This window comes from Centrocercus urophasianus, unplaced genomic scaffold (assembly GCF_019232065.1).
Source record: "Centrocercus urophasianus isolate 14NV4802_14NV808 unplaced genomic scaffold, USGS_Curo_1.0 seq_10, whole genome shotgun sequence".
NCBI lineage: Eukaryota > Metazoa > Chordata > Aves > Galliformes > Phasianidae > Centrocercus > Centrocercus urophasianus.
Genome location: NW_024884142.1, coordinates 8,162,863 through 8,173,280, shown reverse-complemented (window position 1 = coordinate 8,173,280; position 10,418 = coordinate 8,162,863). Strand labels below are relative to the sequence as shown.

At 46.2% G+C, this 10,418-nt stretch overlaps 1 protein-coding gene across 2 annotated transcripts; it reads right to left on the bottom strand.

Annotated features, from left to right (window-relative positions):
* Positions 1-475: 475 nt before the first annotated feature.
* ODC1 (ornithine decarboxylase 1) lies at positions 476-9,017 on the bottom strand. 2 transcript variants are annotated; one of them, XM_042825901.1, is made up of 11 exons: positions 8,950-9,017; positions 7,173-7,318; positions 6,833-7,006; positions 6,518-6,690; positions 6,113-6,247; positions 5,884-5,965; positions 5,486-5,569; positions 3,985-4,147; positions 3,784-3,896; positions 2,864-3,078; positions 476-958 (listed from the first exon to the last, which is right to left on the bottom strand). In XM_042825901.1, the coding sequence occupies exons 2-11, from the start codon at positions 7,284-7,286 to the stop codon at positions 817-819; spliced, it is 1,395 nt and encodes a 464-aa protein (XP_042681835.1). In that variant the 5' UTR covers positions 7,287-7,318; positions 8,950-9,017; the 3' UTR covers positions 476-816. The 2 variants fall into 2 exon arrangements, with proteins under 2 accessions (XP_042681835.1, XP_042681843.1); XM_042825909.1 differs by lacking the exon at positions 8,950-9,017 and adding an exon at positions 8,773-8,844.
* Between the last annotated feature and the right edge of the window lie 1,401 nt (positions 9,018-10,418).

Genomic DNA, 10,418 nt, shown 5'->3' with positions numbered 1-10,418 from the left:
GGTCCTTTTCAACCCATTCTATGCTTCTATGATAGATGAGACATAGAATCACTCAGCCATTTGACATGGGTCAGGTACTGCCTTGCTCTATAGTCAGCCCCACATAAGTTTCAGCCTCTTTTCTCCTTACTTACTTTAACCCTTCCATACGTACCTTCTGTAACAAGCAACTTGTCAAATGCAGCCACAGAACCTGTGCTACATCTTCATTAATAAGCAGATATGCTTAGTCAGAAGCTTACAGGAATTGTAGACTAGTATAAAACTTGCACATTTGGCTTACACAGTGCAATGTTAGCCATGTAGAAACACACGCAACCCCCATGGAACTTCACTACTACAGTTGTCAGAACTTTTTCTAGTCACAAGCCCTGACAAGTTGCTTAATGGTAAGGGTTGAAGAAATGGCTCATGTAGTTTGTAACAGCTCTCCAGGAGAGGTGAATTTGCTACAGATCAACCAGCACAGGACCAGTTATTTCAATATACTTTTATTTTAAAACAGGTAGGTCACAGAACACTAAGCTTAGCCCATTCTGCCGTACACAAGCTACAAATACTTGTTTGACAGGTGAGGGTCAGACTTTAGTAGCATACATGAAAAGTGAATAAAAATCCATATAAAACAATATTCAAATAGTTTCCATAGGAACACAGATAAATGTGACCCATCTCCTAGTCATTTTTTGTTGCGTTTATGCCAAACCTAAACTTTTAAAAAACACTTAAAAATTCTAGCAAGAATTAAGTTAATGGTCCCCCAAATGCCCTAAATTCAATGACTAAACTTGCAGTTAGTTTCTAAGTATTTATTATTTATACATTAATACTAGCTGAAGCACAAGTTGCTGGATACTCAATTCCACTTTCACAGGCACAGGAGAGGGGCAGACTAGCAACATCCTGCTCCTCCACTTCAGCTAGGAACTCCTGCTCCTTTATCTGTTGCATTAGTTGCCTAGAAAGAAAAACAGCAACAGTCAAAAGAGTATTTCACTACAACATCCTGGAACAGACAGATGAAATAGTTTAGTTACTACTATGTAGCTACCAGAACATGAAATTGATGGTTTATAATCCAGACGTTATTACCAGAACAAAATAGCAAAGCACAATAGAGTCTGCACATGTCATCTGCAGTCTTCAGTGTAAGTGCCAGTACTAAGCTGTTTTACTGTTTCCAAGTAGGATCTCTATATCTGCAGATACAGATATCAGCACCTACATTTTTATACCATGCACCATACAGGATTCATGACTTAGAGGTCATTCCAGAATGAAATTCATTCTTCCTTTCCCACAGCATCACATTCTCAGATGCCTTGAATTTCAAGTGAGGTTAACAGCAGGAATGTAAGGGAGTTGGCAAAGGAGAACCACAACTCCCTTCATCCTCAGACACTGTACCAAAACAAGCTCAGTACAGAAGAACTTCAGCTAATAGTTTTTGACTGCTTATCTTACACTGCATGCAAAGAAAAGTTGTGTTACTGCATAGTTGCCCACATGATACGCACTCAGACATAGACCATCCCCTACACATTCTGCAGCTAGAGCTATAAATACAGCTGTACACTTAAGCATGTAGAGCACATATCACAAAAGCTTTTGTCTGTGCTGAAAAGACATGCAGCACAACCTCACTAATTATGTCTCCCTCAGATAAGGGTTAGCATATGCTAGTAGAATTTTCTTGCCAAAAAAAAAAAAAAAAAAACAACAAAAAAAACTCTAAGAAGGGGTGAAAAGAACTGTAGCCTTGGACAGTATGGCTCAGCTCAAATATTACTATCTTAACTGAAGTCTATAATGAAGAAGTTAACAATTCCACAGAGTCACTTTAAGTTTCAGACAAGTCTGAAGTCTAATGGGAAGCCTAAGGCTTTAGATGACACAGCAATGCTTCACTTGACTGCAGGTGTCACTAAAGGTGGGGGAGGGAAAAGCCAAACAACAGTGCAAACTTTGTTTATAGGAAGGCAAGGCTAATAAGAGAATGAAGGAAGCCTCTTTTACAGCTAGAACTCTCCCAGATTTAAGAGTTTACAGTAAATCTCAGAACCACCTGATCATAGCCAAACATGCTAATACTGCTGCCCAAATACTTTCTACCATTTTAATAGGCAAACTTCAGTAGAGATAAGGACTTCCTCTTCTATAAAAGTGGGTTTTTGTTTAAGTCCATTAACCTGCTTTGCAGATAAAAACATCCAGATTACTTTTAACTATTGTTTGAAGATGCAGTTTTGCAGTATTCTGGTACTTAAGTGACCTTGCTTTCCTCCTCTATTTTAGGGTTTCCTGTGGAGATCCAACAGACTGCAGTAAGCAACAGTCCAGAGCTCAATTTACGCCCACAAACAGCTCTCAAACAGAACATACTGTGAAGCTGCACAGTTAAGAACTGTTCCTCCATATTCCTGTCCCTTACAGTCAGGATTCATTCTCACTAGGCTTTCCATTTACAAGATAGCATAATATCAAAACGGTGATTGATTTGTCTCTGATCACTGGCCAGAGAAGCTAACTGTAAAGAATCTGTAACTACCCTGTGTTGTGCAAGACTGAAAGACAAGCTAGAAACCCAGGTTAGTGAATGGACTTGTAGCATTCTCTCTTTAAAAGTGCTTCTAGAGACAAATACACCAGAGCAAAAAATTGATTGGTAGTGTTATGATTTTCTAAAAACATGCAAAGACTACCACAGATGTCGCTTTTCACATTAAAATGTTTTTCCAGACAATGCAGCAGCTCAGCCATGGCACTGTTTGATACAGCACAGTCACAACTGAGAGGCTTTTCACCAGTTTCTCTAATGAGAGCACTTGGCGGATCAAGTTATTACCATATTTAAGTTACTAACCATGCTGGTCGTGACATCACATAATGTATTGTTGGCCTCTGGAATCCATTGAAAGTAGAAGCTGCAGCAACAGTATAGGCACCCATGTTTTCAAACAGGATCCAGTCACCAACTTGCAACTCTGGCATGTTACAGCGCTCAACGATACGATCCAGGCCATCACACGTTGGTCCCCATATGCTGCAGGAGTAGCAGCTGTCATCTGGTTTAGGCCGCTATGGAGAAGAGTCTAATTAGTCTGACAACTGAAACAGCTTCCAGAAGTAATGTCATGACTGATGTATGCACAGCACTCTGCCTCTTCTCTAGGAGGAGGAAGAACCGGTTGCAGGTCCTTCTGCACCCTTGGCTCTGAATTAAGTTCCACTGCACGCCTCCTGTCTTAACATCAGATTCTGGCTATGCAGAGGGAACAGTGAACACAAGAGACTGCTATGAGAAGGGCAGCTCCCCTATGAAGACAGGCTGAGAGAGCTGGGCTTGTTCAGCCTGGAGAAAAGAAGGCTGCGGGGTGACCTCATTGCAGCCTATCAATACCTAAAGGGAACCTACAAACAGGAGGGGAATCAACTCTTTGAAAGGGTTGATAACTGCAGGACAAGGGGAAATGGTTTTAAGTTGAGGGAGGGGAGATTTAGGTTGGATGTCAGGTAAAGTTCTTTACAGAGAGAGTGGTGAGGTGCTGGAACAGGCTGCCCAGAGAGGCTGTGGATGCCCCATCCCTGGAGGTGTTCAAGGCCAGGTTGGATGGGGCCCTGGGCAGCCTGGTCTGGTATTAAATGGGGAGGTTGGTGGCCCTGCATGTAGCAGAGGGGTTGGAGCTTCATGATCCTTGAAATCCCTCCCAACCCAGCTGTTTTGTGATTCTGAGGGATTTGTCTACAGCCAAACTACCAATGTGCAATACTTGTGAAATGTACCTTTTGCAGAACTGGTTTAACATGTGCATGATCATACAAGATGCAATTGAACGATCCATAGACACCATCATTCACGTAATACATGAGTGTTTTGTCATTCACATCATCTTCATCTGGAAGAAGCAGAGACACCAGTAAGAGAGTGCTTGAAAAGAAATGTCCAGTTAGGCTAGAGGGAAGACCAAGTCCAGATTTACATACCATCAGAACCTGTTTGCTCCTTTATTACAATTTTTTTTGCAATGATATTGACTGCCAGCGTGAAGGCTGATGCAACATAGTATCTTCCTGGCTCTGCAATAATAGTTACTTCAGAATCCAGAGGAAAGTACTTATCCAGTGCTGGGTTGATTACACTTGTGATCTAGGAAGTAACACCAATTGCAAATATTACTACTTCAGCAGCTACCCAGATACTCTTTTTAGTCAGGGATGACTCCCATGCTCACAGTAATGTACTATTCAAACACACAGATTAGAATACAGAAGTGGTTTACTGTATCATCTGCCTTTGCTTTATTATATTTGTGGAAGACAAAAGCAGCTTAAAAACTTAAACGTGAGCTGTTTGGTCACTTAAGTCTCAGCGAAGTCACCCTTCCTAGCCTCATTAAACCAGCATTAGCGCCTCATGTGTCAACACTCTTCAATTCCTGGTCTGTTTCTCATTCTAATAATAATGCAACATCCTCCAGTTTTCTGCATCCCAGAGAAGTCATCTCACAGGATTTTAAGACTACAGAAATCTTTGTCATCATCCCTGGCAGCGTTCAAGAGGCGTCTGGATGAGGAGCTGTGAGATATGGTTTAGTAGCTTGTGGTGGCAGTGGTGATGAGGAGATGGTTGGACTGGATGATCTTATAGGTCGTTTCCAACCTTGTGATTCTATGATTCTATGATCTTGGAAACTGTTGCCTTCACAGCTGCCAAATTATCAGTGATAAAGCTGCCTCCAACCACTGCATGACTGCCTCATGCCACGGAGCCCACTTGCAGCATCATTTGCACTTGATATTTCATACAAAGCCAGCACAACACTAGGAAAAGTCAGCTTTCATTAACAGGTATAACAAGTGAGGCAACATTAGGCCACATTACAAGCAGATAATTCACTCTGCGGGACTTACTTGATGCCTCCTTGTGTAAACACATAACACCATGTAGCATCACTTTAGACTGGCAAGTGTTCTGACAACACTGCCCTACTAAGTCCCCTTAACAGTAAGCCACCTTTTCTTCTGAAAGTAGGTATTTCTATGAAAGCAGACTGGAAAACTGATCAAACAAAAACCCATACACTCCTAACACTAGTTATAAACCAGATCACTTACTGATCTGGTGCTCAAAGCCACTCAGATCGTATAGGTGTTCAGGGTTTTCTTATCTCATGTGGGAGCAGCATCAATTCACAACACCTGAAGTAGACAATCAACTGGAAGAAGTTTATGCCAGTCAGAATCAAGTCTGCAATTAAAACCTGCTATACAAGTTCAGCATCTCCACATACTTATGCATTCATTTAGCTCTATCTTGCAAGATAATCTAATTTTCCAAATACAGGCTCCTCTTTTCTTCTCAACTCCATTTCTGACCAGACGTTCTGTTATGAGCGTGCCTTTATACCAACAGAAGAGCTAGGTTTTAATACAGTCCAGCATTCAGAAAGACACCACAATCCAGAACTTCTTAGCAAAGCTATACCTCTTCAAATTTAAGCTTGACGTCTTCAGAGCCGGGGAAGCCACCACCAATATCAAGCAGATACATACTGAAGCCAAGTTCAGCCTGAAGTGAAATCAAGTGCAATAGTGTTAAGAAAAGCCTTTGGTTTATCATTTTAGCTATAAACAAAGAAATAAATCAGTAAGTCATTCTATTAAGATTTGAGAACAGGGCTAATTCACAGGGGTCTTTTAATAGTCATCTCAGTTTGAGCTGCTAATTTTATTGAAGAACTGCTATAGCAAGCCACCAAGACCTCAGAAACACTACCATGAAATGAGCAGCTTCAACTTCTAACCCTGTAACAGTTCTATAATTGATTCAGTTTTGCCACAACAGTTAAACAGGAGTTCCGAGTTAAACAGAACTGTACTTACTCCCATATCAAACACACAGCGGGCATCGGAAATAGCCTGAACAAATGTCTCTGGGTCTGTACATCCACTTCCAACATGGAAGCTAGAAAGAGAAACAAAATATTAGCTGGTCTTTGGTAAGTCAGTAAGTTCACATAAAACATAAGTCACAATACACAAATGCTTATCTGTCGTCAGCTACATCACTTAAATCTTATTCCACGTGGCTGCATTTTGAAATGGAACGCACCTAACTCCAACAATGACAAGGTCCAGCTCTTTTGCACGCTCCAGAAGCAGCCTGCTTGTCTTGAGAGTAGCTCCAAATTTAACACTGAGACGACAAACTGCTTTGGAGTCATCAGTTGTGATACGCAGCACTAACCTGGAAATAGGGAAGAAACCAAGTTTTAGAATAAGACATCATCAGGAAGGTAAGATTTTAAAATGAGATCAACCTTAAACATACAAGCTTTCCTGTCTGCCTCCTCCTAACGTGCCAGTACACAGGCTTAGATTTCAGTGGCTGAAGTTGGCTTATTATCTCATAATTTCACATCATATCTTAAAAAAAAAAACAAGTTGCAACTAACAGCAAGTGTTTCAGTAACTTGAGAACTCGAGCAGGAATTATGAAACAGCTAGGATAACTTACTTGGCTTTTGGATGGGCCCTTGCAATTTTCATTAGTTCTACTTCACTATCAAATGTCATCATCTGTACACCGCTGCTAGCAGCATGTTTGATTTGAGACAGTTGTTTGCAGGGATTTGCATATATTATTCGCTCAGGAGGTACCCCAACGCTCTGAACCAGCTGTATTTCCATCTAGAGAGAACAGGTTACAGTAAGGATATATCAAATTAATGAGAACAAAAGTGACAGTGCGTGCTTATGCTTAATTGTACACAAACACTTCACAGCTGAGCATGTGCCAGCACCACAGATCAGAACACAGACGAGGTCTTACCTTACTGGCACAATCAAATCCCGCACCAACGGCAGCAAGAGTCTTCACTACAGCTTCACTGTCGTTACATTTGACGGCGTAGAAGGGGGTTACTCGAGGAAGGGCTTTATGCCACCGCAAGTGCTTCTTTACTATGTCCCCGAGGTCAGCAACATAGAAGGCATCCTTATCATCCTAGAGCAAACACACATATTGAAGTTGCAAGCCACAGATAACAGAATAAGTTTGGTCAGCACTTGAGGAGGGAGTTGCCTTGCAGAAAATCCACAGAGGCAACTTCTTCCCCTAGTTTATAAACCTGCAGTGTCACCAAATGCAGTCATTTTCTTCTCATACTTACAGAAGATGACACTTCATTTATTTTTTGGTCAAGGATATCCTTGGCAGTAAAGCCCTCATCAAGGAAGGTGAATTCAAGTTCTTCTTTGCTGAAGCTACCCATGATTCCTGACATTCCAAGTTTAGGTGGAAGGACTGGAGTGTAAGCTGTTGATACAAAAAAAATAAACAGCCCACAGACAAATGTTATTTCATTTGAAGTCATACAGCTCACATTCACTGTTTCAAATCCATGCAGTCATTACACGGTGGTCGTAGAATAAATAGCTATGATTCCTATAGTGGTTGCTGACAACCTTAATTAAACGGGTGACACATTAGGTTTAATCAGAACCAACAAGACTCTCTATAAAGCAGCCATGTCAGATTGAAGGCAAGCTACCCTCTGTTCAGCAAGTGAATGATGCACAGAATCTATCAAAACTAGTAATAGCAGATACTATTTAACTCCATGAAGTTTCCCTCATCTTTTCCTTTGCTTCCACACCAGTTACTGTTAATGTTATGGCTAGTACTGGTTTCAATGTAATTACCACTTTTCTTAAGCACTACAGTAACTCAGCAGCTCCTGGGAGAAAGTTTCCAAGTTATTTTTGACATAATCAGAACACACTGCTTACCTCTGAGCAGTAACAACTCTCACTAATTCAAAGGAAACAGAATATCTGGCTCTATCAGTGGTTTGGACTTCCCTGCTCTATGCACAGCCTTCAAGCTACACGAGAAGAAAACCTGACCTGTCAAGAATGGAGATACAAACCAGCGCAGCAGTTTCTGATTGCAGCCCGTGGGCATAAATTGAGTCTTGTGAGTAATTCCAATTAACACTTTATAACCAGATTTCACACAAGTCTGCAACAGCTCTCCAAAGCTAACAAGGAGCCAAGTAGAATCAGAACAAGGAGCCCCTGAGAACCAGAACGAGAAGGCAAAAGGACATTCCTCTGCCACCCAAAACCCGAGCGCAGGGCAAGTTACACAGCTCACTCTAAGCGTGGAGCCACACACAGAAAGGCAGCCTGCTGAAGCACATCTATCTGTGTCGCTGCTTTTTAAAGACCTCAGGGCCACAAGGCTGCCAGTGAGTCACAGGGAAGATTGGGTTTCATGTAACCCCATCCAGCCCCGGGCCTTCCCTCAGCACTTTCCCAGTTTATCGAGTCACGCAGATGAGAGCCAAGGCTTTCTCGGCTTTAAATTACCCGGTAACCTTCAGCTGCACCGCTGCTCGCCGCTTACAAAAGCACGTTACCCTTTACAGCCTTGCTTTCAGTTAGCGATCCCTCGGGCCGTCCATCCCACGCACGCCTTAAGCTTCAGGCGTTAAGCTCCGAGAAGCGACTTCAAACCTCTCACCTCCGACAACCGCACGTCCCCCCAGCTGCTGCTACCGGGGACCACTTCGCGTTACTCGACCGTTTCTCACTTACGCGACGAACTGGAGCTTCGACGCAGACTAAGCTCTAACGAAGCCAAACGCGGCTCCCGACCTCCACCCACAACGTTCGCTCCTGCAGCGCCCGGCACGGCCGATCCCCCCACGTTCCGCGCACACGCCGACCCGGCGCTGCCGCCCGCCCCCCGCAGGGCCCGCCACGCACCTGCCGGCGCCACGCCGCCAACGCGGCCCCGAGCCGGGGATTCCCCGGGAGGAAGGAGGCGGAGAGAGGCCCCGCGCCCGCCGGCGGCGGCCGGCTTCCCGCCCGGCCCGTTGGCAGCGGCCCCGCAGACACGTGGCTCCGCGCCGGCCGGCTTCCGCCCCGCTCCCCGCTCCTCACCTCGGGCAGCTGCCGTCGGAGCCCTCCGGGTGCCCTGGCCCCCGCCTCCTCGGAGCCGAGCGCTGCGGAGCGGGCCGGGAGGCGCCCTGCCGCCGGAGGGGAGCGGCGGAGCGGCCGCGCGGGACTGCGGGCGGAGCGGGCGCCGCGGCTGACAAAGCTTCGCCACGGCCGCGGCGCTTCTATTTATAGGGCAGCCGGCGTCGCCATGGCGACGCACCAGCTCAAACCAGCCGCGATCGGCTGGGACCGGGCAGGGACCGCGGCCAGCGCTATTGTGACGTCAGCGGAGAGCACGAGCACGGACGCCCCGCCCACGGACCCCAACGCCCCGCCTGCTGCCCCTAACGCCCCGCCCACCGACCGTAACGCCCCGCCCACCGCGGGTGCGCTGAGCGCGTCAGGTCTCTGCGCAGCGGCCACCTCCGGGGCACGGGCTCGCAGGGGGCGCTGACTCGCACGGGACACGAATACTGCAGCGCAGGCTGGAGCAGTTTTTCTGCATCATGGCAAAGCAAATCGTGCAGAAGCCACGACTGCCTATCTTTATCCCCCCAGCAGGAGAGCAGCTGCTGGGGGAAAGTGGGGACCTGCTGCCCTCAGTCATCCTCGTGGTGGGGATTTCACTGCTGCTCTTGTGGTGGGAACCCATCTTCTGCAGCCACCCTCATGTGGGTCTGCTCTCAGCTGCTCTAATGCTGGGACCTGCCACCCACAGCCACTCTCACACTTGGGACCTTCTTCCTCAGCCACTGTCATGGCTCAGACCCACCGCTTCAGCCTCCCTCGCGTTAGGGCTGCATGCAGCAGGGGCAGGAGGGATGTCCAGGTCACAGTGTCCTGGTCAGGCCTGAACGTGGCTGTAGACCCAGCAGCAGACCCTAGTGCCTCCACAGCTCCCTACATGGCTCCATCTGACTCATGCAAAGCACTGCATGGGCCAAAGATGCTTTCCAGAAGAGGGCACTGGAAAAGCATGCGTTGTCAGGAGGCTGAGCCACATCTTCCTGCTGTTCCCCTCCCTGGTTCTCCCCTTCTCACCTGCTGCCCACTCAGGGCTCTGGCTGCCGTGCAGGGACAGAACAGGGATTGCACACCAGCTGCTATCTTATACTTGCACATGTCCTACACCCTGCATGGCAGCAACCCCACCGCTGTCCATCTCCACGTGTGCAAGGTGCAGACATGCTGTGAATTGTCCACACCACTCAAAGAATGTCATGAGAGAAAACCTTTCCAGAATTCACTTTGCCGCCTTTTGTGACACACTTCCCGGGTGTCTGAATGCAGCTTCTTAACCTTTGGCTGCTGCAAATGCTCTGTGGCTGGGCTTGGAGTCGGAGCAGCAAACTGAAATAGCTCCTCGCAGTGGCAAGGCCAAAGGAGGTTGAGCCACCAAAATCCTTGTAAAGCTGCAGAGGTGTCAACGGTTTTGCTTCCCAGGTTGCCTTGCTGAGGGGAAGGTAGCCCAG